Consider the following 27,797-nt stretch of genomic DNA (forward strand, 5'->3'; position numbering starts at 1 on the left):
CTTCAGTCAAGACATGGACTTTTCTACAGCTCATGTCTCTGCACGAACAGACAATTGGCATTGGGTTCAAAGCGAACCGTAACATGTGACTTGAGCTTTAATGACATGTCCCGAAATATCCCAAAAGTTCCGAGGGCCCGACTACGTTAGTCTCAAGGAAGGGTCGAGAAGGTGAGGCTTTGCCGTCACAGCGTCGCAGTGTCACAGAATGGGACAAGCGCAGCAGCACCTTCCCTCCTCAGCGAACTCTGAATCAGCAAGGACCAGCCAGACATTGTATGAATTGTCATCGGAAGGAACACCCAGAGTAAGATACTCAGTCGTACCTGCCTGCCGACCTCAAGATAAGGTACCTCACGTACTTTATCAGGCAATCACGTACTTACCCTCATTATTCATGAGAGGCAAGAATGACGATCCGCTCGTGCTACCCACGTTCTTTGCTGCACCCTCTGCGGAGTACTGTACATATTGACAAGAACTTTGGGGAAACATACGAGGTTAATGGAAGCAGGTGAGCCTGAAGAACCCCCGCTATGACTGCACCTCACCTCACCCCATGTATGTGAACCCAAAGATCTCAAGTGACTCCCAGCGATGTCGCATCCATCCACAACCACCTCTCCTTGATCCACTCTACGCCAGCAAACCAACACCAAATCCATGATCGCGATTCACAACAAGCACCGACAAAGACCACCTCTACTCCGTAGGGTCTAGCAAGATCTGCAAACTGCAAACTCCTCAACGCCCAGCCTCCTCTTTCTTCTCCTCCTCGAAACATCCCCTGCGCTTCACGTTGCCTCCTCATAGTCTTCACCGTTTCTTGCTTGGCCTTGCCTCGCCTCGCCTCGCGTTACCGTACCGTACCCTACCTTACCGCCGTACCTGAGCTATACCCTGTGCTAACGCAGACGCGACAGGCCAGAAATATCTCCGTCTGGTGTGTGCTTCAGACGTGGGATGAAGCTAGGCTTGCAACTAATTTCGAATACCACCTACTATTCCGACACTACCGCACCATACACTCCCAGATACGACACGCCAACATCGTTCTCGCCGTCTTTGTGGAGCCGCCCATTCTTTGCAACTTGCCCGAGCCGCTTCCTCTCTGAATCGAGTACCTCTTTACTCAGGGGGCATTGCACCTAGAGTCTTCTCGTTTCCTTGTCAGCTTTTCTCTGCAACCCTTCTACGCCCCGGTGCCACCAAGGGTTTGATTTCCACACCGAGTTCAACGCCGATGCGACACTGGGAACTCTACAAGTACGTCGGACTTGCATGGTCGGAATCCTGTGCATCCAGGCCAGCCTCCAACCTCCCCTCACCGGGCGGGTCCTTTGGTGCACCTTAAACCTCGCCAATTGCTTCCTTCTTACCTTATCTCTAGCTTCAATGCTGGGCTGCAAGAATTGTCTTATGACAAGCCACGGCAATCCGGCCTGAACATTGTCTTCGACCAAACAGTCGCGCCAATTGCAGACAATATGATCTGACTCCGAAGAATCGCCCCTCTCCCCTGAATCTTCCAGCCACCCAGCCACCCCCGGAGGCACTTCACCTGCCATCTCTCAACTAGTATAGACTTTGCCCAAATTATCACTATCCCGCGCGCTCCTGGCACCATTCCAGCCACCGCGCCAGCGCCATGCCTAACTATGTTGCTGCCGTCAGCCGCTGCAGCTACTTCTCTGACACGGTGGTCCGAACCCCTACGCCTTGGAACTGCTGACGCAGCAGACGAGACCTCCGAGGCGAACCTGTGGTGTTCCAATCGTTTCCATTCCCTCACGAGCTGTAACGGTCCAGGTCCCCTTATACTTACATCATACTGCTTGCGGGTTCCAGCACACTTGGAGTCGCCTGTTGCTGCCGCCCCTTCAACGCCTCGTACTTCACCAGAGTATATTAGCCCGCACGAATCTAACCAAACTGCGCAGTGTAAACCTCTCTAACGTTGCTCTTATTGCAAATCGCGAGTAAGCGTCCACGCGGCACTGTTAATTCCCGCTCTCGATTTCACAATCGAATCGAATCTCCCAAGATCTTACCGCGCCAGGAAATTGCGGGGAAGAAAGGGTGGAAGCTCCAGACTCAGACAGGGACGGTTCCCGAACTGAGACAACCCTAGGCCCCTCGCCATAGATTGATGTTCGATCACGCGCCCAATCTTCTCCATAGCCTCAACCACGGACGACGATGACCTGCTTTGCCCCCACTCACAAATTTCTTTCCCGCGTGGGAAATGCCCCAAAACCGCTGCGATAACTGAGCAGATCGCAGGACGCAAGTTTCGGCAATTGCACCACAGTAGAGGCTGCATTCGGGGCCCGGTTGAATCTCGGTGACTTGATGAAGATCGACTCGCCCAGCACACCCTTGCCAACTGCCCGCGTTCGTCACCTCGGGTGTTCAACCGATGTCGCAACATGAACAAACCCAAAGAGGACTGCTCCTGGTGGCACGTTCCCACGGGTTTCCCCGACCTGTCCGCCATACCAAGGTATTGTCAGCACGTTGGAAGAAGTCAGACTTCTCGAAACTTGCAAACGTCCGCCACGCCTTCGCGAAACTGCGTGGGCCAGGCCCCTCGAGGTTTCATCAACGTGTGATTTCGTTCTCTCTACGACGGTTTCGCTCTCAGGGGGTGGTTGAGGCGAACAGGTCTCCATTCTCCAGAGTTTAAAAGTCATGAACTCGACGTCAGAGCTCCCGCACGTGTCAATCATCAGATGCAACCTCGTTTCGTTTCGAGCCTCTCGTGCGTTGCATCGTTCCACCCAGAGGCACGTATTTTAGATGGTCGATGCTTGCTTTTTTGCTTAGCTTATACCGTACGCTTTCTGCCTGCCGAGAGTAGCCGCTGCAGTAGTGTTCGTGCGTTGATGTACAAGATTACAAGCAGGTTCTTGACGGCTCGCCTGTGACTCCGCTCAAGGTCAGAGTCATTGACTGCCTTGTGGATTGTTCACCATGCATCGCGAATACACAATAGTAACATGGTAAATTTACTCGAATGGGATACTCGTCGGAATGCGTGGGGTTCAGCTTTGAGACGGAGAACTGCACGCTGAAGTTTGCTTATATCGATGGCACCGCTCAGATCTTGTTGACGAATTTATCAATTACAGTCTTGCCCAACTTGGCTTGGGTTCGCTACTGTTCTAGCAAACGAAACTAGATAAAATCAGCTCGGAATCATTTCCAGCTACCAGAAGGAGTACCGCTCAAGTGTGTGACTTGGCCATTACGCACACCTCATTTGTTCGCGCCGTCATTATAGACTGTATATGGTATCTGGATTGGATCGAATGAGGTGATTACTCCTACGGCAACCTTGATCCATATCTGTCCTGCCTCCTCCCTAGTATGTATACGTGGATATGTCACGGGGAGAATGGCTCTCAGCTAAACAGTCGGATATGAGACGAGGTGGTAGCGGGTTGAATCTCTGCCGTCTTCATCCACGTGATAATGCCTTCTCGAAGATGAAGCAACGTCCTCGCTGTGGTGATAAAAGGTTTCCAGTCTCAGGTAGTGCGGTGCTTGATAAGGGCAATAATTGGGCTGGTCATATCGGCTTCGCCACTCGATACCGCGCAGCTCATCTCGTCTCCGAGATTTTCGTTAAGGGCAGACGTCGTGAGAAGCGTGGCCGGATGCATCATAGAAGATTATATCAGTAACGCGTTATTCACTTGGGCTTCTCGCTTGGTATCTCTCATGTATCCAGTGCCGAATACTTAACTTGAAGGTTAGGGTGCTGGGAGATAATGAGGACTTTGCCCTGCCTACCGTTATGACCAAAAAATGCATGGGCGTACCCATTAGCGACATCGGTAGCGAGATTCTGAGGTAGGGGATTCAGAGAATGCCCGTCGCAGAATCTGGTATGATGCAGTTTTTCGAGGTTTGCATCATGGGAGAGGTGGCATTGACGGATTGGTGCCCAAGCTTTATGATCATGGACCAGAACACCGTCAATGCCTGCTTGCTTTCCTACCCGGTCGATTCAAGCCTGTTAGCAGACGGTTGAGCTCATTCGAGGTCGAGTGAGAAGTTGGTTGGATGAGATGGAATGACGGTAGACCTACCATAGGAGAAAGTGGTGAAGTGAAGGTGATGTGACACAATAGTTGTCACCCTCTTCTTTGCATCCAAATATATAACCATGGTATCTTGGAGCTTGGAAGGTTTGAACTGGAAGATCTGCAGAAAGGAGTATAGTGTTCGTTTCGTTAGTGTTTCGATCTTCTAAAGGGGTGACGTTTTTACAATACCATCCGGACCATGAGTCTCTCAAAAGATCATGGTAAAGACATAGTATAGATGAAAGAGGAGTGAGGAGATCGTCGGTGATCTATGGTTCATCCACCATATGGGGGCTCTTGGGGGTTGTACATCGAAGGATCATGGTCCCCCAAACTCTCCAGCTCCGCGAGGTACAAATGTCGGGTTGAGTCGGCAAGGTCATATCCGTAAAATTCAGTAGGACCAGGAGCCCACTGCCAGATGACAAGGCTGGCCGCTGCAGATCCGCCTCATGGCTAGTGTATATATATGCCACCACGTGTGTCATATCTAGACCGGCACAGCTTCTTTCTGACATCGGGATAGGTACAGACGCAGCCCAAGACCCGCTGAAAAGCTTTCGAGAGATAGAAATCAAGCGGTCGGCTCAGCGCGTGATATCTTTTTCATATGTTCTCAAAGCTATGCACCTGTTCTAGAGCTCTCTACTCGCGAGTACATAGCCTACAAAAAGGAGGGCTACAGGTAGATGTGGGGAGGTATTGACTCCTGACGAACAGACCCGATCAGAGAGAACGGCGACGGGATTCCAGCCGTGTGTTCGGTGCGTCTAAACATGTCTGCAAAATCATCCCTCCATAGCACTGCCTCGAACGAGGCATCGCAGCATTTTGATCTCAACGCAATCCGCCCAGCCTCCAGCACAGGGGCGGAGAACGCACTCGAAATCACCCTCATAGATCCGGATATCCCTCAGTCAAAGCAAGAACCAAAAAGAGTTCACCCCCCCGGTGCCGATGTGGGGGCTACATCTCTTGGTGCTCATGCTGGGATTCGAACTCGGGTACTCGTATGCGCTGAGCCTGTCGTCGAGTAGGCTGGTTGGCGATTTGATTATTGACCATTAACCATTCCACCACCCACGCCACAGTTTGACCTGACCCCCGACCTAGGGGGCGCCTGCTGTGCTGGTGACAGGAATTGGATAGAAGGGGGGTATATACCCTTAGGCTCCCACCCCGTTGCGTGGAGGGTGCGGATGGGCGGTACCTGCCTGGTTTGTGGTTATGGCGTTGCCAGGGGTGATCAAGTACCCATCAAGGTGTTGCACTACAGCCTGATAGCACGATACGGCGGCTTAGTCACCAGCGTGGATCATGCTGAGGTGTCTTGATACTTCCCATACTGATGCCGCGGCTGAATATAAAAGCAGTGCATCTGAGCCAACTGTAGGTTCGTTACATTGACGTGCTTCGTATTGGAGGCAGCCCCGTTCGGGTCAGCCCTGCCAGGCAAGCCTCTGGCAAGCATCGCGGGTGGTTTCGTCTAAGCGAGGACATCGTCCATTTCTAAGTAGGGTAGGTTGCCCTTTTCAAGTTCGGTTTCTCTCTCAGATACACCCTTTACACCGAATCCCCTCTCATCCATTAGAGAAAATTCCCTTTGGAATACATAAGTGAAGTTGCAAGTCAAAGGGCAATGGCATGCTACTCGAAATGCCGTTCTTGTCTTGCCATCTCAAGACTCGCGGATACCTACGAAGTAAACTTATTCATCCATGCAGACGGATCTCTTCCCATCTCACTTCATACAATTCACGACGTAGACCAGTGCAATTGGGCCTTGAACAAGTGCAAGTGGAGTGAGGTCTCGATGCCTGCTTTAAATAATTCCGTACACTGTCTCCTGCCCCAAGGAGCGTGGAAGCAGACCTCGTGAGTGATCACTCAAATCCTTCCACAGAACTCAAGCCAGACTATTCCCTTGCCCGGTCCGATCGTGTAATTGATATAGAAACCGCGCGTCCATGGCCGAGAGGCTCCATCAAACGAGGCGGAGTAGATCGCTCGACAATAGCTACGGCGAGAGCAATTCCACGTCATCAAACAACTGAATCCTGCTCAAGAGTCAGAACAAAGGAGAACGCTATGAAAACGTCGCGAGAGCTGGCCAGTTGATTACAAGCAACCACGACAACTCCGATGAGTACGACAAGAGAAACCTCATCAGATAGTCTCACCAGTCTGCGTCCAAAGCGCCAGTTGCCATGCTCACCTTACCGACTAGGTATTGTCGCAAAAAGTCAAACACGGGGAAACAAAGGGCTTGCCTATCCTACTAGATTCTCACATAAAAAGCAGAGGATGGCCTGAAGAACAAGTAGACCAATGCCACGTTCGAATTATCGGGGTTTAGGGGTCTTCCTCCTCTGGAGGTATGCAGGTCTCTAGCTGAGGTTAACACTCCGCGAATCTCACATCTCAGAATCATGTATCTTATCTGGCTCTATTCCTTTAATGCGTAATACTATAGTTTTCTGAAATGAATGGTAAATTCTCATCGTCTCGATACATATATACTAAGTGGTTCTGCTCAGAATTACGACCACTATAAACCATGGAGCACTCATCAATGTTTACATCCTCCTCCATATACTCGTAAGAACTGAGGAACAGAACATGAGCGAAAAGGAAAAGGCCGTCTCTACATTTCTCTATCTGGTGTCCTCCCGTAAATGCTATTTCTTCTGGACCTGCTTTCTTCCTCCCGTCATAAATGTCGTAAGTGTACAATGCAAATAGGTATTATGATCCTCTGGCCAAGTTGCTCTTGAATGTGCTGTGTGCCATGCCAAAGAAAGGAAAATGCAAAAAGATGAAAATGGAAATGCAGAAAAAACTGCTGGGAAAAAATGGTAGGAAAAGTCGAAGTGAAGTATGCAATGCTGATACCAAATGTCGAAAAGAGGAAAATGCTGCCACCCACCACCACCTACCACACAATCATCTCCATCTAAAACCACTTCCAGGTGCAGCCCTCGGCCAACTTACTCAGAACGCCGACTGCATCGACATAGAGTCGGCTCCTGTTGCCGAGGCAATCCACTTCGAGCCATCTTCTCACAAGAGCCACGACCATCGTGGCCTCCTTCTTCAAGGGTGTTTCCATGGCGTTCTTGACGCCCATGCTCGCAATAGTGCGAATCCATTGAAGCGCCTCGTCGTCATTGTCTGAATCGCCGCGACTTGCTTCGCCGCCGTTGATGCGGTGCCCGTTGGCCCAGCAGATGAGGGCGCAAACGTACATGCCCCAGTAATCCGAAATGTCCTTCCACATCCGGGGTCTGCCGGCCTCCCGAGTATCCATGTCATCTTCGTCATCAGAGTCTTCTTCAGAGTTGCCGTGGTCGGTGAAGGCGCGAAGAGCCCGACAGGCAAAGACCAACGCGACGGCAGCGCTGCCCGAGTCGGACCACTCCCGGAGCCGCTGTTTGTGCTCATCGAACTGTTTAGACTGCAGAACCTTGTGGCTGAAGATCCAACTGTCACCTGAAACGGCCAGTAAATCATGAAGAGGAGTGTGGTGAAGAGCTAGGTAGGTGTTGGCCTTGGGGCAGTCCGAGAATATGTTGGCCATGCGGAAAGTCTGTGGCTCTAGTATTTCTGTTGAAGACGAAGAAATTTGCGCCGCTTCTCTACGATGAGGGAGCAAAAGTACCTCAAAGGCCAGAATCACTGCACGGTCGAAAGGGGCGTGCGCGTCGACTATGCTTCTTGACAAGCTGTCTGGATTGAGTAAAGACAGAAGCGTTTGGTTATCCAGGGAAACTCCCTTGGACGAGACCATCGCCGCCCACGCATCGGCACTAGGTGCATCCCAGAGGTCCTGAGCTGGGCCAGTGAGCGGGATGTTGGGTGGCATGCCATCGGTCGTGATGTCGAAGTTGCGGACTCGTGGCTGGTCCAGGTAAACCGAGCTGTGAATATCCAGGACGAAGCATGCCGACAGAAGGCGACGACGAGCCTCTGCATCGATCCAAGTGTGCCATCTGACGTTATTGGTTCCAGTCCGAGGCACGGGGCCAAATATGACCTTTTTGTTGTCATATACCTGGAACGGAGGTTTAGAACTTATTGCTGAGATGAGAAATCCAAAAGACTGAAAGAGAAGTTCACACAGTAAAAGAAACTAAAGCTAGAAGAAATGAGGTAGAACAAACGTGTCAGAATGAAATGCAGAAGAGGACTTACCCGCAAGTAAACGGATTCGAATTCTTTTGATGGCCTGATGGCTGCTCTCCGGCCGCGGAACCGCGCGAAGTACTCACATAGCAGAATCGCTTGCATGACAGGCACGTCCCATTGTGGTATCTGTTCCTCCCGCAATGTCAGCAGAGTGACTTCCATTGTAGAGTATGGTTGTGTCAACTTACGTATTTGGATTGTTGCCAGGCATATTCATGCAGCTGATCCCCCCTGATGCGATCCTCCTTACCACTCAGATATTGAGTCGCCACTGCAGCCATGGCGCAACGAAGCACTTCAACCTGCTCCGCCGCGGCCTCGAATGTCCTTCGGTGTACGATTGGGAAATGTGGGTGAAACTTTTCCCAGTAGACATCGAGGTAGCCGGGAATGGCTCTGCAGATAGACATAGGCAAGGAGCCCTGCATCAGGGCCGGGGCCGCTAGGAGGCCCGACGCCACCTCCTTACGGCCCAAACAGGCATATGAGTTCATCATCCGGTCCGATGGTAGTGCCGTCGACGGGGTGACTAGAGTTTCACAACTTTGAGCCGATGCCGATGTCACCGGCGGGGTCAGGCTACGAACAGTATTGGGGAACCGTGGCTGTTGCTGAGGGTCACGGAATGTCTGCTCGTCAGAGTAGGTAGATATGGAAGTGCCGAGCATCGGGTACACCTGTGGAGTGCTGAGCTGGGGAGAGGTCGAATATTGGTAGAGCATAGGGCCGGTAGCTCCTATGGTCTCGTAGCCACCTGTTGGGCAAGGCGAAAGGAGGTTATTTTGCCAATCTGGCGCCGCCGTCGGCCAGAACGCGCGTCGCGAATTATCGGAAGGCGTTGAATAAGTGCTGTCGGAAGCTGAAGAGGGCCATCCCATGGGATCCTGAGCATGTGAAAGTTCAGGTGTTTGTAGTCCCAGCCCCGATGTCTGGAGATACAACGGAGGGTACTCAGGAGTTGTGCGTGGCTGATAGTCGATGGAGGAAAACGAGGGCGGGGTGTTGAAATCGCCATTTGAAGGCTGAAGTATGGGTTGTTGTGAGGATTGGCCGGACAGAGAATAGCCTCCACCGTAACCAGGACCACCGGACGAAGGGCGATAGCTCTCGTTCCCTAGGTGGGGAGACATAGACTTGCTAACGTCTGGCGCGCTCATGGACTGATAAGTACCAGGGTGTGACATACTCGATGTCATTGGGAGGCCGTGGATCGGTGTTGTTGCGCTCGTAGGGTATCCAAGCAAGGGAGGTTGTAATCCCATGCTTCGGACTCCTGCGTCCAAAGAGGCGGCCGAGGTCCGGCGACTTTGACTCCCTCCTCTGCTTCTCGATGCCTTGTCGCCCTCGAGCTCACTTACTACGAGTCAGTTGATGCTACCAGAATCGAAAGATGAGGATACCAAACTAACTGTCGTTGCTGATGACGCTCAAGTAGATCCTTGCGGTGGAAAGCCCTATCGCAACCGGGAATTGAGCACCCATATTGGGGAGTTTCATGGCTAAGCTGGTGTCGTCTGGTATCAAAATTTGTTAGCCGAAGCACCGCGGTGGGAAGTTATCGCATCAAGCCTACCTTAGATGCTCAGCGCGTGTGAATGTCTAACTCAAGTCAGCGGATTCCTCTAACGGACTTCTACGAAATTATGCTGACGTACCTTGGGAGGACGACAGAGGTCGCATGTATGAACCTTCATACCCTTCTTCGCCCTACTGACACGGCCGGTAATGGGAGTCAACTTGACAGGAACTTCCCCTCCAGGTGGCACGCTGCCAAAAGGTCTCATGGGCTGGCCAGAGGGATCAAGGCCGCCGCCCGAGGGCCCTGCGTGGCCGTATCCGTAGTTTGGTTGCTCCATGGAATCGGTGCTGACGTTGCTCCTTCGACGGGTGTTGACTGGTCGAGCAGATGAAGATGACGAGCCTGTGGTGTTCGACTTGGAGGTGCGGGAGGATGAGCTTCGCTTCGTGCCTTGTGGTGTGCTTGAACGGTCTGCTTGATCTCTCCCAGTCGCATAGTCTGTGTTGTAAACTGCGCTTGGTGCCAAGTAGGGTTGATGATGTCTGCCTGATGGAGCCGGGACCTGGTCGTTCTTAATAGTGTGGGATTCGAGTTGGTCCTCGTCCACGTTCATGATATCTTGGAGGCTGGCCATGGTTTAAGATTCCCAAAAGGGAAGTGTAGAAGACCGAGATGCAGAATGGTTGCACCCAGAGAGGGAAATGCAGAGGAAGCAACGCAGCCAAAGTTAGTAAGGCACAGCCCGGCTGAATGCTCTCCTCGGAATAGACTGAAGTCGAGTGAGTGTAGTTGGAAGCAACCCCCAAACATGAAGACGCGCAGTGCGAATTGGGGGACAGTCAGGGTCCAAGAAGGGGGTGTCAGTGTAGAATGAAGGACTAAACTGGGGTGGATGGAAGACAGTAAGATAAGGTAAGGTACGGTAAGGCAAGGCAAGGCAAGGCAAAAGACCTAGGTAAGGTAGGGGGGCGGTTCTTGGAGACTGTCAGCCTGTCCAACAACAGGCTGGGGGTCGAGGTGAGATGCAGAGAGCAGTTGGTTCTAAGCGGAGTCGATATGCAATGGAACTGAACGAAGAGAAGAGACAAAGATACTGGTGCTGTTGCCGCTGCCGCTTGTTGGAGACATTGCTATATTGAGAGGAGGCAGACGCAAGTCTTCCGAAGTGCGAGTAAAGAAGGAAACTGTCAGCTCTTCAAGGAGGCTGTTCTTCTTAGAGGCCTCGCTTCCCCTGTCAGCTGTGTGTATGTACATGGGTATTCAAGGGTGTTGGACACGGAGGGACATGGAGGTTGCTCGAAAAAATGCAAGGCACTCCTTCGAAGGGTATCGGCCGAGCTGGGGTTCGGTCACCCACCACTGTCTTTGGCATCGGGTTGATTGGTAGAGTTACCAGATGCCTGTCATACGACTCAGCCCTCTCAGGCTGGCAGACGGGACCCCATCCCATGGTCCCACGCAGCGTCTCTCCCCAAGTTTGGTATGAAATTGCCGCGATGTCACGGAATGAGCGCGTCTGGGATCTCTGCCACATCCCAAAGAAAAGCCGCGGCCATGTATAGTAGCCGCGGTTGATGACGAGGCGGACGGTCATGTTTCCATTTTGACTCTGTCTCTCCGTCTCGTCTCGTTCGTGTGCGTCTGTGTCTCTCCTCTCATGTCTAAGATCTGAACCAGATCGACCGAGTCGCATGTCGGCGAGGCCCCAAGAAACCCACAGTTCTGGCAGACAAGACGTCTTGTCTTCATTTCCCCTTGGATGTAGACAGATATCCCGTCTTGTCGCTGACTGACTTATTGACCCTGCCTACCCAGTGTATGGGAAATGCCTGTACTGCATAACAAGGCCGCCATTTCAACGGGAGACAACGCGGAGGTCTCAATGAGGAATAGCAACATGCGGTAATGGCGTCACTGTGTAGATACGAGAGAAAGAGCGGCGCCAAATGGAGCGCGGTCATTCCGTTTCCCACAGTAGCGGCCGCTAGCGTCCGTGGTGGGAAAGTAGTGGCTGTGAGTGCGTCTTTTCTGGGGGAAATGCTGTACAGACAGTGAGAATTCTGCGAGAGAAAAAAAATGTCAGACGAAATGAGGCGCAGTCTCCCGACCGTAAAGTAAACCGTTGTCATTGCTGTACATGCATGAGTCGGCTGCCCTGTCAACAACCCCTGCTAGACTGGCTTGCCCTTTTTGGATTTTGACTTTGCAGGGCATCCATCCCAAGATCCAGTTCAGCAAACAGCGGGAGATGTAACGGAGGGCAGCGAAGGCAGCAGCCAACTGGCGTGCGAGTTACACAATTTGGGTGGGAGATATGGAGCCGTGAACCCTCTGACTGGCTGTGTGTCTCGCGTCTGTCTGACTGCGTATCAAGGTCGCTTTTGCTCACCGCGACAGCAGAGAATACATACAAGTCTTGTGACCCGTCGACTCCAGGATGGCTATAAGCAGCTCCTGCACAGATAGGTACTGTACTTGTGACCGAGTGCTTGCAGTCTATTTTGAACCTTTGGCGCATAGCTCATGCAGACAGACATAGTGAACCATTTGACAAGCCGTCTTCCCGACAGACACTGGCGTATACAGCTTGATTCCAAGCTGGCCGAGGACCGAGGATCCCCAGTGAAGTAAATTGAAGGAGTTGACCATCATTGTGCCATGATTCAGGGGCTCCCGAGGTTGAAATTTTCCGCTTCCTTGTTAGATCGTCAAAGACTCCGAGTTGCGGGCACGGAGGAACAGGCCGATCATATTGAAGCAATAATCGGAAGGTTCGCCGATGGTCGTGGGGTAATGAATAGCAACATCGGTCGCCCAAGGTGAGGGCGGCGAGCGACCGAGCAATTGACTGCTGTCAATCTTTGACGTGAACACCAAGAGAACGCCATGCAGCAGCCGGCCCGCTGAGAAACATGGGAGAGGTAGGGCGGTGGACAGGGGTAGCCCCGAATCGGCGGGGACGGCAGGGGCTTAGGCGCAGCCCAGCGCCTTATTGGTGTGCCGAGGAACGAATTGCCAGTCATTGGAGACCTATTTTGGTGGCATTAAGTTTCTGTGCTTCCAAATGTGTCGTTTATTATAATAACTTCGAAACGAAAGCGATGTCTACATTGAGCGCAGAGTCCAAGTTAGCAAGTAATCAACGTGGTGTGACAAAGATAAGTAAGGTCGATATGGAAGAACCTAGGTAGCAATACCAAAATTTGGATTAAGCGTTGGTGACAATAGGCACGCTAACAAGGTGCTAGCTGGGTACGCTACTTGGTACGTACGTTGACCAAGTTGCTGCACAGCATCTCGGGTGCGTTATCGAGGGAAAAAAGCCACAAAGATCTTTTTGGCGAGTGTCGGGATGGGCGGTGGAGATGTCCCAATGGGGGTCACACCGACGGCCTGGGCCGGCTGCAGGGACGGACGGGACCCGGTTGCGGGCTGGGGGCAGCGGTCCCAGTCATTGTCAAGGGATGAACAAACGGGCAGCGCGAGATGCGACGTCGGGGCAGAAATTCTTCAGTGTTTCAGTTGCTGTACTTCCGTGGCTAGTGCCGTCGTCGATATGAATGCCCGCAAGTGTTGGGGTCCGAACCGGCTTCATGGCAGCAAATGCATCGGATCGTAACGGAGGACGGCCCTGTAAAGACCCACAGGTCTCGGGCAGATCAGCTTTCGGGGGAAAAGATCAGGATTCAGGGGCAGATGGACAGATGTGGTGCGTCTGTTTTTCCATGTTGGGGGCCGGACCGACCGATGATGAGCAATATACCGGCGAAACCTTAAGTCTCGGAGCTGGCTCCCGGTGAGGGGTGTTGCGGGCATCTTGATTCTTGCGCAGATGGGGTCCGTTTCAGGATTCGATATTCCGGGCGCATGATTGGGACTGTTCTCGAGCTTGGGATTCGGAAAAGGTAGCTGAAGCTGCATGAGATATCTCGGAGCTGAGCTAAGGAATGAGGTGATGAAGCGATGGGCTGATGAGGGGTGGTTCCGGGAGGGGGAGGGATACGTTCGCTTCTGCTAGTGTAGGTACGATTGGCAAGGTCAGGAAAGATAGGAGAAAGGATGGCCATGCTTGGGCAGCAAAAATCAAGCTATCGGTAGAATAAGGTAGCTAGCTCGATGAGCTCTGGGAACTGGCAAAGAAGCTTCGGAGTGGCGGTCGCAAGTTTCCAAGCTTTTGTTGGTTGTCAAACGGTCGCGAGTTGGATGGTGGAGAGAGGAAAGCTATCAAAGGTCACGTCGAGGACGGGAAGAGGAAGGATCGACCGGACCGTTGTGACTCTGGTCCATTGTTCCTACCTTACCGGTCCTTGGGTAGGCAGGTACTCACTACTCCGTATGTTCGCACCTTACCGCCGCTGAGGTGCTTTAGGTTGGCTGGACCTGGACCGCAGATTTTCCGAATGGAAGGCACCAACTCCCGTGGACCTCACTGGGGCGGCTCGGACTCGATGAGAGGCAGCTTCGACCTTACCTTGAGCCTTGAGGTACCTACCTTACTGTTGCCCTTGCCAACATCGTGCGCTAGGGTTCCGCACGTAAACTCGCACGTAAGGCACCTCACCTTGCCTTAAGGTGTCAACGTCGCCTTCGATCCTGGGAAGGCGCATTGCGGCCGACAATCTGTCGGTTGGAACTGGGGCCCGGGCATGGACGTCTTTGGGTTTTTGGGTTTTTGGGTCTTTGGGTCTTTGGGACTCCGTTGATGCCTTGCCATTAATCATTGCCCACTACCAGTCCGTCCGTCCATAACGCCCACATCGAGCCGGATTTCTTTATCCAACGCTTTCTGTGCCGCTCTGCGCCTGGATTCCTACTGCGACCCTTTGGCTTGCACGCCGTTGCATTTTCTTCACGGCGCAATCGTATACTGCCTCCATACCTTTTCTGTCCAGAGAACTCGATGTCTATCACCTCTGCGCCGCATCCATAATTCAGCCAAGATGTAATTCAACATGGTGGAGAGAATCCCGCGGGAAGTGCCCGGCTCATCCTAAATGGCGGTATAAGTCTAAGTCATGACATTGCAGCACACTGCCCTACTTTTGGTCTTGGCCTATTTGGCGGAACCTTCACTTACACAGTACACTTCTACAGATATTTGGTAATGAATTGATTGGGGATGGATCACCTCAGCGACCGTGAATATTGAGTTGGTCCCCACCGGAAGTGCCTGCCAGGCTCATTACCTAAGATGCCCATCGTCGCCTTGCGGCTTGCCAGAGTTTCCGTGATTCAAGGTGGCCGCCAATATGAAGGCAGGGGAGGGGGGGAAAGGGAGACAAGGGTCGGCGCTTAACCCAGTGGTATTTTTAGCAGCCGACTTCCGTCTCCCGGCTTGATCCCGTTGGCTGACCATCACACCGACGACATTTGAACAGGGGTCTCACCACACCAACTTCGTCCCAAAAAGAAATCAAGCTGTCAACGGCCGCGGCGACCCCATTTGTTCAAGCCTCGTTTGACCTAGACATCCAGCATGAACGCGGAAACGAACCGGATTGACCTCTGCCATGCAAGTCTAGGACTCCATACTTGAAATTCGCATCATCACTACCATGTACCAGCCCGTCGACGAAATCCAGTTTTCGATCTACATCACCAATGAAAATTTTTGCATTTTGTTATTGTTAACAGCTGCTTAGCCATGTTGGACATGAGAACCCAGGGGAGCGCCAGGACCAACGGCTCCCCGCTTTGCAAAGAGGGCAAAAGATCCATCACATCTCGTCACATACCGGTATTACTATCAAATCATCTTACTCGGCAGCGTTCTGCAGTCGAGATCTTCTTTTGGCACAATCCGACAAGTGCTGCCATCTGCCACCTAGATATTCTAAGATCCGGGTGCTACTCTGTACAACAGGTAGCGAGCTAAATGGGCGACCCGGATCCAAATTGGTACCCTGACATTGCACACTGGTCTCATCTGCAGCCTGATCCAACCAGTTGGTTCTGCCACTGTCATCTGAAGACATTGGATTGCACCGCTTCCCGACCCAGCTGCGAACCATCTGGCACAGCTCGATTACGCCCACTACAGTGTCCATTTGGTCGCACGACACACTGCAGTTCACCATGGCATCCTTGCCCTGAGGCGTTCACGACATAGCCCGATCCGCGATGCATTGCATTTCTTCCTATCCCATCACCACGGTTGTTGCATGGCATAGGGCGGCCCAGCAAGCCCCAGGATCGACGATCGCGGACTGTTCTCTCCTCACCAGACAGACACGTCTCCCGTTCTTGCTCTGGCAGAAGCAACACACCCACCCCACGGCTCTTCTCTCGGTTGGATGTCAGCCAACCCGCATCAGCCACGGACACTCATCGCACCTTACCTACTGTCAAGGCTATCAGTGGTGCTATCCTTCACCCACACTGCCTTGCTGCAAGTCATCAAACAGCTTCACGTAATCGACGACCGATTGTCCAACTAGTCTGCGCATGTCTTTACCGCCCGACGCGGCCGTCCAACTCAGCGGCTGAGAGAACCGAAGAAACAGACTCTCAACGTTGTCCGATCGGCAACAGCTTTGTTTATCCAGAGCCCTTCTCTAGCCCGGGTTTTACCAACTCTACACGGTTCAAGCTCTTGACAAAGCAAGAATTTTCCCGGTGTAAATACTGTGCAAAGGTGACATCGATCAGGCGATGCATCTGAACAACCTTGAGTGCTCTTCACGGGATCCGTAATCCAGCTGACGAGAATCGCACTACAGTTGTTCGGCCGTTGGAAGGATCCTGTCGAGCGGCCCGGAGCGAGGGATTCCTCGTGTTCCTGCGGACTAAGGCGTGTTTGCCATGCTCAACGCATGGTCTTAACAAACCTCTTCGACAGCTTTCCACCAATGGCGCGTTTTACCTGCGGGCCGTAGCCTTGCTATCCGAGGAGTGGGCTACAACCTGGAATTTCTTGCCCTTTACCGGCACCTTTCTTCTATCCGAGATCAAAGACAGATTTCGAGATGCACACACTAGATTCTTGAGGCAGTGCCTCGGTAGGAAGGCCGTGAAGGAGCCAAGCCGCTCCTGCTGCGTGGGGTAACACGCGACGCGGCTCTGGATACCCGCACTCCCTCTATCCACCGGATCACTGCTTGGCCTTCCCGTCACGCATATCCCATCACATCGCCAGACTCAGCCCCCATTACCCACCATGGGCGGCTAGAGTCACCAACTCTAGGACGCCACCTTCATACTGGAACCTATCATCTCTCACTCAACTGCCGGTCTCCAGGTTCTTCACGCCCTCGGATCCAAACTTGTCCATAACGAGCCACGCGCCTGGCGCCAAAATTAGCGCAGCCGACATACTCCATCTTGAAGACAAGTGTTTTCCTTTGCAGAGGCAACAACACTCAGCGCCCTAAGCTGCTGCCTTGTCGCTGGAGGTAACAGTATGCGCCATGCCCCGTATTCGAACGTCGGCTGTGTGTACCTGCTTGACAGCTGCGGACCCCATGATGCCATACACATCCGAAGGATCAGCTGTCGAAGCAGCTCTCACGATCCGTAGCGGAGCCTCTTTGCTCGCGGGCCCGAGCTGCAGCCATGCAGGTACCATGCTCGAGTCGGAGTGCGGCGAAACTTGGCCAGGTCACGATTCGGTATGCGGGATGCAAGGAACGAGTAGCCGCGTGAATATGCGAATCTACGCCATGCCTTCATGTCGAAACAGGACCCCAACGGAGAGCTGAACGAAACCACAACGTTGAAACCTCGTGTTCGAAAATAAAGGATGCTCTCGACCTGGACAATGCACGAGTCTATTGCCTCTTTCGTCTACGGCCGCAAGGCCTTGACCTGTTCCCATCAATGACACTACGAGGGGTTTGGAGTCTGGCCTAGAGGGGAAGAACATTGAGCTTGACATGGTAGTGGTTGGTCCCATGGGGGGAAACGGCAAGGAGCGTTGCCGAACCATCCCCGTGGGCGGTGATCAGCAAGGAAGACTTTCACCCTTTGGTCTCTACCGCTTCCAACATGCTCCTTGGCGAGACGTGCAGTTGGAACGGGCGACCTGGCTTGCGGCCGAGAAACGCACATCCCGTTCGGCCCTGATAGGCTCACCCGCTAGGTTCGGGTGCGAGTGCGAAGGCCGTTGGAACCTTTGATCCGTCACCAGAGGGTAAGGACATGGAATACCGTGCCAACCTACACTCTTCTACTATCGCCACTTCGCGGCCCGGGTGCTTGACCCGTCCTCTACCTGGTTAATGATGTCCCGAAGGTAACCCCGGAATACTTGATGCTTCAACCAGGAAGGTAGGTCTCCTGGCGAACCATACCCTTGGCTTTCTATTATCACGCTAGTGCGAATCATGCGACGAACCGTGCCTTTGGACGAGGATCACATCCTGCCGTTCAGCGCCACGAACGTTGGCACGAATTTTGGCGCGGGGGATGTTCAGCCTCACGATGCGCCTAGCGGCCTGGACGGGCCCATCCGCTAAAGATGACGGGTTGACGAGCTGCCAACGCCTCCCGTCCGTCTACTTGAAACAAAGACCTCTATCCCGTGAGTATGGGCACGCCCCCAACTGATCAGCCCAGAGGACCTCTGCCGGTATGGATGCTACTATCACCCAACTGTGTTTACCCTGTGGTGAGACGATCAAGGACGACATTGCCACATACCACGCCCACGCCTCCCCATCTTGAAGGAAATCCACGATCCGGCAGCTCCCCGCGGGCGTCAAGGCAGACGCATGTCGGATGTGACGAACGGCCCTAAGCCGAGGGTGCCGTGGTAAGGCAGAAGCGTGAAAGCATCATCTCATTGTCGTCACATCATGTAAATCACCACCGTATGTGATGGGAACGTAGTCAAAAGTTCGCGGCGGTTAAATCTTGGGGGCCAGTAGAAAGTGTAAAACCACAATGGCACAGCACGGAGCAGGCGTCGGTCACCGCCCCGATTCGCGGGGTGTGCGCCTGTGAGGAGGTGGCCTTTGCTAGGTAAGTAAGTATGCGGGAGGGGGGAAAAGGGTAAGAGCGGGAAGCGGCTCAACGGCCCAAGGTAGCTTTACGAGCCAGGTCCATCCCAGCATTAGAAGCTCTGGTCCAAAAGTTGGGATGACTTGCGAACCCCGGATCTTTTGCCCTGCGAGTATGACACGCATTTCCCCCTTCTAGAGTGCAGATGGAGCTCCGTGGCCACTTGAGACCTGAGCACCTGGGTATGGAGTTACCAGTAGCTTGGTGACCCGTCAAGGCACATAGGTATCCTAGGTAGCCATCCATGTTGCCGGAACAAAGTCTCTGAACAGACAGTTTCTTCACTCAGGCTCATGATTTTCTGTGGTTCACGACCTCTCCTGCCCAAGTTAGGTAGCTCACGTGATAGAGGTAGATAGACAAGCACGCGGCCTGCCTCATGAGGAAGTTTCGGCAATTTGAGGTTTTCTTCTCGTGGAGGATAAGTTGGCTCTGTGGTGATAGTAGCAGATCTCTATGCAATAAAATAACCAAAAGAGAGGGGGCTTTTGCCACAGAATTGCCCTCTCAAGGTAACGTAACAAGACACTCTCAAAACGCCATTTCTCTTCCTTTCTCGACAACGAAGAGTGCCCAACAATAATAAGTACAACAACAGGTAGTTAGTCAAAACGTGGGGTTGCGTGGGCGCGTGTGTTCCAGCATCATTCTCTTCCGTTTTTGTGTAGACCATCCAAGTCCGTTCATTTTCCTCCTCGATCTCTCTCTCTCTCTCTCTCTCTCTCTCTCTCTCTCTCTCCCACCCGGTGCAATAGTAATTAGGTATGAGGGAGTATGATCTCGGTGAATTATGAGGTGCTCGCCGCGGCGGTAGACTGTTGAGGAACGACCCGGCCACGGGGGCTCTTACCGTCGCTCTCTGACTCGTCGTCGCTGTTGCGACGGCTGGGGCTATCTTGGTCGCTTCGCTTGCTCTTGGTCATCTGTGCGTGGCGTTGTCAGCTAAGGTATCCAAAATGAAGTGTGCTTCGTGGTGGCATTTCCAATGGAGACGGGGATGAGGTAAAACTTACCCATGAGCGGACGCCACCGACGAGACCCAATGCGTAACCCGTGATAAAGTCATTGGACTGCGTCGCGGCGGGCGTGCCACCAGGCGTGGTCGGTATCTCGACGCTGAGGCGGGACTTGCTCGCGTTGGCGTTTGCGGCGGCCAGGAGGTCGCCGTTCTGGATGTAGGCGGTGCGAGCAGAGGGCGCGGGGGATTGCGGCCGGGAGGCGGGCCAGAACTGGCGCAGCTCGCGAGAGAGCTCCTGACCGGTAGTAGACCAGTTTGTGCGGATGTTATCGCGCAGCTCCTGGACGTGGCGCTTGAGGTCGAGCTCGTTCTTCTTGATCCAGCTGACGTTGAGCTCCTGGCGCGACGTACCGCGCTTGAACTGACGAGCAATGTACTTTTCGTAATCGCGCACGATCCTGGTCAAGGCAGCTGTTAGTAGTTGTTCATAGCCACAACCTCCAAGCAGCAATATAGAGACGAAACAGACGAAGAGATAATCCGAGGGATTTAGACGTACTTGGTAATGATACCGGTCGTGCTGACACCTTCTGTGCGCTGAGTAACAAGGAACTTTCCAGCCTCCTTGATAGGCCTGTAGATGTCGTCGCCTTCGTCGGCACCGTAGGGCAGGTCATCGTGGGCGACGTAGTCGATCTTGTGCTCGTCGAGGAATTCGGGCGTGACAATCCATGGACAACTCTCAATAACCTCGTCCACCCACTTGCAATGCCGGACGGTCTCTGCGCGCTCGGCGCCGGAGAGGACCGTCAGACCCTTGCGCTTGTGCGTCTCGGCGTCACCAGTGACGCCGACGATGAGGTAGGTGTCGGGGAAAGCCTTCTTCGCCTGCTCAAGCTGGCGCATGTGACTGCACGAGGGGCAAGAGAGTCAGTATGACCAAATTCCTTGCCGGAGGGGGGGGGGGGGGGGGGGGGGGGAAGGGAGGGGGGGGGGGCCCCCTCTTTTTCCCGGCGGCGGTGAGATCCCCGAGGAGGGAAGGAGAAAAAACACCGCGGGGGGACGGCACCCCCCCCGCGGAGGGGGGGGGGGGGGGGGTGGGGGGGGGGGGGGGGGGGGGGGGGGGGGGGGGGGGAAGACACGTTGGAAGCGAGCTCCATTGTCTTCCGCGACGTTGAGACTTACCCGAGATGGAAGAGATCAAAGACTCCGTCGGCGTACACCCTGACGGCCCGGCCAGTAGGAGGATCGTTGGTTCTGAAGCCCACGGGGTGGGTGAGCTTGCCAGTGGGCGGGGGCGGCATGGCCTCATCCTTCTCGTCCTCCTTTATCGAGACCTGCTTGCGGCTGTTCTTGCGGCCGACGCGCTCGGCAATGTCGACGCTGGCCTCGGTGGTGTCGCTGGGTTCACCAGGGTCGAGGGAGTGGTCCTGCGCGGCGGCGGCGGTCTGCTGGTTGTTGACGCTCGTCTCGTGAGAACGCTCCGAGTTAGCACGTTGCCTCTTAGGAGGGTGGCCGGCGGATGTGGAGTCGTTCTTGCGGTGGCCGGCGATACGGCCGGACTCGGGAGCGGTGCTGTCACCCTCCTCGCCCGAGGCATCTCGCGACGAGGCCTGGAGGGCGGCGTCGACTGTGTCGGCGACGTCGGGCATGTTGGTGGGGTTTGTCGCGTTGGTGCGTTTCCGCTTGCCTGCTGCCGAGGAGCCTGAGGGAGAAGACATGGTGTCTTTATTTGTGCGTAGTGTGTGTGAGGGGGCAGGTTGCGAGGTGGGAAGATGGTTTTGCTTGCTGGTGGTGGTGGTGAGGTAGTATGTGTCGTCAAGCAGCAGGCCTCTGGCGTCCTCCCGCGTGAACTTGCTAGTTGCGACTTAGGTAAGGAAGGGGGTTTGTATGGGTCGAGCGAGGTGTTCCCTGTAGATCGGCGTACTATGTCGTAGGGTATGGGAAAGTTGGATTTGCAGGCTGGTAGGTGTCTCGGCTCAGGAGAAGTTGGAGCTGGGTTTCTAGATTTCCCAAAGGTGTGGGTGTCGTGCCTTGGTTTAGAAATGTTAGGAGGGGTGGGTAAGGCAATGATGATGATGATTATGATGCCGTGGGCAAAAGACGGAAAGGCGAGGACGTGACAGGACAGGACAGACTAGATGGACAGACAGACGGGTCGGGGCAAGGGGGGAAGTAGACACGGCTTCTGTTTGGTGCAAAGTGCCAACGAAGCAGAGCTGCAGGATACCCGATGCTTGACGGGCAGGGCAATGGGACATGAAGGAGGAGGGAAGGCGTTAAGTTGGTAGTCGGTGTACACTTACGCGGTTATGGCAAGGCCAGTCCAGTCCAGTAGGAGGTGGTGCTCGGGTGATTGAGAGATTGCGAAGTCAAGAGGAGGCAGATGCGCATATGATGATACCCGACGGAAGCAGACCTGCAGCTAGTGGGGGGAGGAGCGTCTTGTCCGGTCGGCGGGACGCGGACCACGGGATTGAAACTTTTTGGGCGATGATATTCTGCCAGCACCTGCCGATATCCCGCCCCCAAGTGTGGCTGCGACCGCCCCTGCCTCCGAGCCCGGAGGCCAGCTGCCCATACCCACCCACTTACCTACCTACTTACCTACCTACCTACCTACCTACCCACCTACAACCACTACTTCGTTAACCTCGCCGTCGCTACTACTACCACTACCGCTAATTAAAACTATTCCTAACGTTAATATACTATAAAAAGAGAATAATCGCAAAGTTAACGATCCCTTTATCTACTAGTATACCGTTAATTATAACGAATATAACTACGTAGAATACGACTACCTACTTTATAACTAGCGTTTTTTTACCCTACCCGAGGCTAGAGTAGCACTTAACAAGATTTATAAAATAATAGTCGCGATTAAAAGTAGTAACGCCTCGTAAAGTTAACCTACCTAAATAAGTATTATAAATCCTTAACCTCGTTCGAGCGAGTTAATTAGGTAGCTAGGTAGCTAAGTAGCTAGGTAATTAGGCTAATTAGGCTGATTTAATAAAATCGTCGACTTAGGCTAATTTATTAACTTAGGCTAATACGTCGACTTAGGCTAACGCGTCGATTACCGTACTTTTTATTAAAATAATTTAAGTTAATTGCCGGCCTCTGATTAGCCCAGCCCATCCGAATGCTGACTACGTAGAGCCTAGCTTACGTATGTGCCCGAGACCGGCGGTCGTGTGGCGGCCGCAGCCACACTTGGTGGCAGAATAGCGGCAGCTGGTGGCAGAATATCATCGCCCAACTTTTTTTTAAGGTTGGCCCTGGCTGGTTATTGATGATGGATCGAGAGTGTCAATTGAGGTAGCTGAACTGCTACGGTGTAGGACTTGAAGCTTCGTCAAGCGCGGGTAGATTGTCTGGTATCAAACAAGAGCTTCTTCTTTTTTGACTTGTGATTTTGAGCTTGAATCCTTGGTTTATTGGATAGCGCCCTTCCCTCGTATCTACTGAGTCTAGACCACAGTCGCGTGTCACGATTTGGGAAGATACCACGATGCTCATCGAGATGTGGCCATACACGAAACCACGCTTACAATTTCTATGTGACCATGCCACAGTGTTCCAGCACCAAAAAAGAACTCAGAAATATCTTAGCATGCACCCCTCCTATTTTCAACGCTGTGAAAGAATTCCGGGGCACGCATTTGTTCCCTGTCCGCGTCCATTGTTCGTTAGAGGAGCATGGGGCATGCAATACACAGCACAGGTAGGAGCAGGGGGGTCGAAGGTGACGGGATGGAGAGCAAGAACACCCCGATGGGAAATTTGCGGCTTGTGTTGTGGCTCCAAGCTTGTGCAGCTGGTCTTGCTGGACTTGGAGGCGGATTCTGTCGTAATTGCCAGCGTTGTGCAAGGAAGTGGCGTCATCGTGCTGTGTGGCTGAACTGAGCTATGCACTGCACAATTACGTCGAGGGAGGAGCCAGAAAGGACGTCGTGGCTTGGCTGACACCAACCAATGTTCGAATACCAAATGGACGCAAAAAAATGCTTTTGCGGGTCAATTCTGCCCGGCAGGGATGACGAGTTTTTGTTGGGGAGGATGTGGGTTCTTTCATGTGGAGGAAGGGGGAACGGCCGCACGGAGAAGGAGCTCTCTGTTCTGGGACTGGAAAGAATACGTACCGTTTCTGAAGCCAATGCTGCCAGTTGTCACTTCCACGGACGCCTGCCAAATGGGAGAGCCAAAAGGGATGCGACAAGTCGACACGTGGTGGTTCGGGTGAACCTCGGGTCGATCCGAGTTGCATCTGGCAACCTCTGAGCATGTAACCAACCTTTGCTGGCGGGAGCACCATTGCTGTAATATCGTAAACCATCGACGACGCCATGTTTACTACTCCAAGCATCGAAATGGGCAACTATGCGAGCAAGGTCTGTATATCAAAATGAACAGCAGAAGGTTAATGCGTCTCCATGTTCGACCCACCTGGCTGGGATATAACCGCTGCATGAATTGGTGACTGATTGGCAATCTTGGATGAGGTGAGGTATTTGGATTTGGCACGACTCTATTCCGTGACTTCGGCCCATGGAATGACTCCGGTCAGGTCGGCGTAGAAACTGGGCGAACTGGTGCGGGCGGAGACAACCAGCCGGTCGAGTGATCGGTGACCGGATTGAGTGGGTTTCCGGACGATCGCCGGTTGTGGAGCCACGCGGAGCACCAGTTCGGGCCAACATCCGGCAACACGCCGTATACTACCAAGGCTATTCAGAATACGCCCACTCCCAGAATAGCTAGGTCATGCTTATCAGAGGTGCTTGAGTCCTAGGCATCGGCTTTGAGGGCGTACGGCCATAGCAAATCATTGGTGCAGCAATGTGTTGGCTACCGCGAGAGTTGTGTTACAGAGTCCGGTGCGCCTCGGCTCATCTCGGTATCTACAGATTTCGAATGCCCTCCCACACTCGCTAAAAAAATGTTCGTTATGCCTTTATCCCTCTCTCTCTCGAGATGGTACTCGTGAGAAACATATCACACTCATGAATCGTTCTACCTGCCGCCATTGCCTCATTCTGCTCCATTCCGTTGGCCATCAAGGTTCCCAGCGCTGAGATGGAGCCATCAGAAACATCCCGGACAGGGATCACAGCCATCGTCTCTGCCTATCATTGGCTTCACAGCTCTCTGTAGCTGGCCATCAAGGTTGACATAGCTGTAAGTGGAAGTCCCTTGTGACGAGGTGACTGAGGGAGGCAGGTTCGGGGCAAGAAGTAATGAGATGGCAAACAAAACCGCCCGAATCCCGCGAGGGTTGCCTCTCTTCGACTACCTCTCGCATTACATGCTGTTCACTGGCTTCTGACTCCATCTCACCATGACAGAAGCATTCATCCACGACGTTCTCATCATCGGCGCCGGCCCCTGCGGCCTAGCCGTTGCCTCCCGCCTATGTGAACACTCTCCCTCAGCCCTCTTCACAGACGAAGAACACCAGCGGTATCACTGGATCCGCAAGTACGGCCGCCGCATGCCCCTGAAGAACAGACGAAACGGCAACATCATTGAGAAGAGAACACCGGAACGCAGCCAGCGGTACTCGACGCTGGTCTTGAACGCCACGGGCGACGAGTGGATGAACCGCTGGAACCGTCTCTTCAAGACGTTCGACATCACTCACCTCCGGAGCCCCATGTTCTTCCACGTTGACCCGAGTGATCGCGACGCCCTGCTCGCCAGAGCCCACGAGAGGAACCAGGAAAATGAGTTACAGGAGCTTCGGGCGTGCGTCGGAAAAGAGATTAGCAAGCATTTGCGCAAGGCGAGGCTCAAGTCACGAAACCCAAAGTAAGCAGCAAAACCTCGCTCCTTGCACCTGTACCTCTGTACAACCGATGTTAACATGGCTTTCTCACAGACAACACGCCGTCGTTGAAGTCGACGAACGAGACCGCAAAGATTACTTCACGCCTCCCACAAACCTCTTCGCCAACCACTGCGAATGCATCGTCGACCGCTACGGCCTCCGCGAAGGCCTCATCCAAAACGAAGAGGTGGAGGATATCCAATACCGCACCGTCAAGCAAGTCTCCCCAGACGCAAACCTCTTTGCCGTTCACACAAACAAGGCAACGCACTACGCGAGAACAGTCGTCCTGGCCGTCGGCCCAGCCAACGCGCCCACGATCCCTCCCGTCCTAGGCCTCAACAGTGAACCGGGTTGCGCGGCGCCGCCTCAGGTCTGCCACAGCATGCAGATCCAAAAGTTCCCCGACCCGGTCGTGCAGGCCAAGATCTCCGCAAAGAAGACGACAAACGTCCTTGTCGTGGGCGGCGGGTTGACGTCGGCGCAGTTGTCTGACCTGGCTATCCGGCGCGGCGTGACTAAAGTCTGGCACCTCATGCGCGGCCCTTGCAAAGTGAAGCCGTTTGATATCGACCTCGCGTGGATGGGCAAATTCCGCAACGTGGAGCAGGCGTACTTCTGGTCCGCGGACTCGGATGAAGAGAGGCTGCAGCAGATTCAGAGCGCCCGAGGCGGAGGCAGCATCACGCCGCCATACCAGAAGCGGTTGAAGCAGCATATCGCAAAGGGCAGCTTGCGTCTCTTGACGAACACCAAACTATCCGAGGCTCATTTTGACGAGGAGAAGAAGGTGTGGAACGTCAAGACGGAGCCGCCGGCTGCTGATGGTGACCTGCCGGGTATGGACTTCATTTACTTTGCTACGGGCGTGCAGACGGATTATGCGAGCTTGCCGTACTTGCAGACGATGCTACGTGAGCATCCCATCCACGGCCACGGAGGCTTGCCGTGCATCGACGACGACCTGAAATGGTCAAAAGACGTGCCGCTGTTTTTGTCGGGAAGACTTGCCGCGCTACGTCTGGGACCCGGCGCGGCTAATCTCGCGGGCGCCCGGGCAGGTGCTGAGAGGATTGCGTGGGCTATCGAGGATATTCTTCCGGATCGGACTGGTGATGTACCGGGGGAGTCTGACATGAGTGATGAGAAGATGAGGTTCGTGACGGGTAGGGGGAACAGATTTGATAGCTTGATTACAGCGGGAGATGGTGATTGGTAGTAGCCTTGATGACAATTGAACGAGACAAAGATGAACAATACCTCAAGAGAGTACTTTAAGGCCATGTTGGTTCCTTGAACCTCTCAATCTTTCTTCTAGCTTCAGGTGTCAAAACATGGAGTCCGTCATCCATTGAGATTATCTAGAGGGGAGCAAGCATTTGCTGGGGATGGACTAAAGGCTGCGAGATAGGCCGAATGGCCATTACAAGAGTTCTTGGAGCGACCTCATCTAGCGTCCGATACTATCAAATTCGGGTATGACCACAGACTATAAGAAAATAACCAAGACTGGCGTCTGGGAATGTTAGATGTACAAACACGTTCGCTCATTCGGCTTTTTGGCTTGCTTGGGAGCAGCGTCCTCAAGTTTGGCCGCGACTCAACTGAAGGAACATTCCGGACAAGACGGCTCGTTCGAATTATGAGTATGCCCTCCACTTAACCCTTTTTCTTATCAACACCACGCGTCTTACCATCTTCCTGGGCTTCTGAGGTAGTTCACAGGGAGAATACATTAGGGAAAACAGGTTGAAGAGGCAGGGGGTGGTGATATCTTCGGTGGTAGAGACACAATCCTGCTGAAGACAGAAAGGCATATGGGGCACAGTCTTCATATCTTGGGGGAGTGCAGATCCCTCAATCAAGAGCTTGGTATCCCTTGTGGTGTAATTGTGGCGATTAGCTTCATTCGACTTTTAGCAAGTATTTATACTCATCAGGCCTGTCTCGATTGACCCGTGCGGTGTCGTTTGTGTGTCTATCCATAAACTATGTACTCCCTGTAACTCTTTGCGGCGTCAAGACAATGACTAATGTCTATCTTCTTTAGTTTTAGGACATTGGAAAGAAAAATTGGACACCACACTGCTGAACGTCACAAGTACTCCGTACGCCGTGTCTTAATTGACAGAACCCAATGGACATATCATCTCCGAATACGTGTTGCTGTTAGGTTGACTTTTGGCAAACAGCTACAGGCCTAACAGGTTCATA

The 27,797-nt window shown here is 53.3% G+C and overlaps 8 protein-coding genes across 8 annotated transcripts; 3 read left to right on the forward strand and 5 right to left on the reverse strand.

Annotated features, from left to right (window-relative positions):
* Positions 1–32: 32 nt before the first annotated feature.
* On the forward strand, positions 33–3,181 carry CLUP02_10337 (uncharacterized protein; the record flags this gene model as incomplete). Its single annotated transcript, XM_049289313.1, has 13 exons — positions 33–85; positions 158–307; positions 410–514; positions 685–861; positions 929–1,067; positions 1,175–1,343; positions 1,411–1,466; positions 1,533–1,809; positions 2,182–2,310; positions 2,359–2,606; positions 2,665–2,761; positions 2,895–2,994; positions 3,049–3,181. 13 exons carry the CDS (start codon positions 33–35, stop codon positions 3,179–3,181), a joined length of 1,833 nt encoding a protein of 610 aa, XP_049146458.1.
* Positions 3,182–7,044: 3,863 nt separating this feature from the next.
* Positions 7,045–10,429, reverse strand: CLUP02_10338 (uncharacterized protein; the record flags this gene model as incomplete). Its single annotated transcript, XM_049289314.1, has 6 exons — positions 7,045–8,142; positions 8,283–8,402; positions 8,465–9,629; positions 9,686–9,790; positions 9,850–9,875; positions 9,932–10,429. The coding sequence occupies 6 exons, from the start codon at positions 10,427–10,429 to the stop codon at positions 7,045–7,047; spliced, it is 3,012 nt and encodes a 1,003-aa protein (XP_049146459.1).
* A 600-nt stretch (positions 10,430–11,029) lies between these two features.
* CLUP02_10339 (uncharacterized protein) lies at positions 11,030–11,756 on the reverse strand (the record flags this gene model as incomplete). The annotated part of the gene is made up of 2 exons (XM_049289315.1): positions 11,030–11,517; positions 11,579–11,756. 2 exons carry the CDS (start codon positions 11,754–11,756, stop codon positions 11,030–11,032), a joined length of 666 nt encoding a protein of 221 aa, XP_049146460.1.
* Positions 11,757–12,495: 739 nt separating this feature from the next.
* CLUP02_10340 (uncharacterized protein) lies at positions 12,496–13,862 on the reverse strand (the record flags this gene model as incomplete). Its single annotated transcript, XM_049289316.1, has 6 exons — positions 12,496–12,698; positions 12,993–13,080; positions 13,123–13,227; positions 13,289–13,384; positions 13,441–13,763; positions 13,823–13,862. The coding sequence occupies 6 exons, from the start codon at positions 13,860–13,862 to the stop codon at positions 12,496–12,498; spliced, it is 855 nt and encodes a 284-aa protein (XP_049146461.1).
* Positions 13,863–17,201: 3,339 nt separating this feature from the next.
* CLUP02_10341 (uncharacterized protein) lies at positions 17,202–17,530 on the forward strand (the record flags this gene model as incomplete). Its single annotated transcript, XM_049289317.1, has 2 exons — positions 17,202–17,402; positions 17,474–17,530. 2 exons carry the CDS (start codon positions 17,202–17,204, stop codon positions 17,528–17,530), a joined length of 258 nt encoding a protein of 85 aa, XP_049146462.1.
* A 2,050-nt stretch (positions 17,531–19,580) lies between these two features.
* CLUP02_10342 (cytidylyltransferase) lies at positions 19,581–21,471 on the reverse strand (the record flags this gene model as incomplete). Its single annotated transcript, XM_049289318.1, has 4 exons — positions 19,581–19,715; positions 19,806–20,208; positions 20,310–20,660; positions 20,936–21,471. The coding sequence occupies 4 exons, from the start codon at positions 21,469–21,471 to the stop codon at positions 19,581–19,583; spliced, it is 1,425 nt and encodes a 474-aa protein (XP_049146463.1).
* Positions 21,472–25,094: 3,623 nt separating this feature from the next.
* Positions 25,095–26,802, forward strand: CLUP02_10343 (FAD binding domain-containing protein; the record flags this gene model as incomplete). The annotated part of the gene is made up of 2 exons (XM_049289319.1): positions 25,095–25,564; positions 25,635–26,802. 2 exons carry the CDS (start codon positions 25,095–25,097, stop codon positions 26,800–26,802), a joined length of 1,638 nt encoding a protein of 545 aa, XP_049146464.1.
* Positions 26,803–26,944: 142 nt separating this feature from the next.
* CLUP02_10344 (uncharacterized protein) lies at positions 26,945–27,728 on the reverse strand (the record flags this gene model as incomplete). The annotated part of the gene is made up of 4 exons (XM_049289320.1): positions 26,945–27,046; positions 27,123–27,182; positions 27,278–27,461; positions 27,670–27,728. 4 exons carry the CDS (start codon positions 27,726–27,728, stop codon positions 26,945–26,947), a joined length of 405 nt encoding a protein of 134 aa, XP_049146465.1.
* Positions 27,729–27,797: the final 69 nt, after the last annotated feature.

This window comes from Colletotrichum lupini, chromosome 5 (assembly GCF_023278565.1).
Source record: "Colletotrichum lupini chromosome 5, complete sequence".
Lineage (NCBI taxonomy): Eukaryota > Fungi > Ascomycota > Sordariomycetes > Glomerellales > Glomerellaceae > Colletotrichum > Colletotrichum lupini.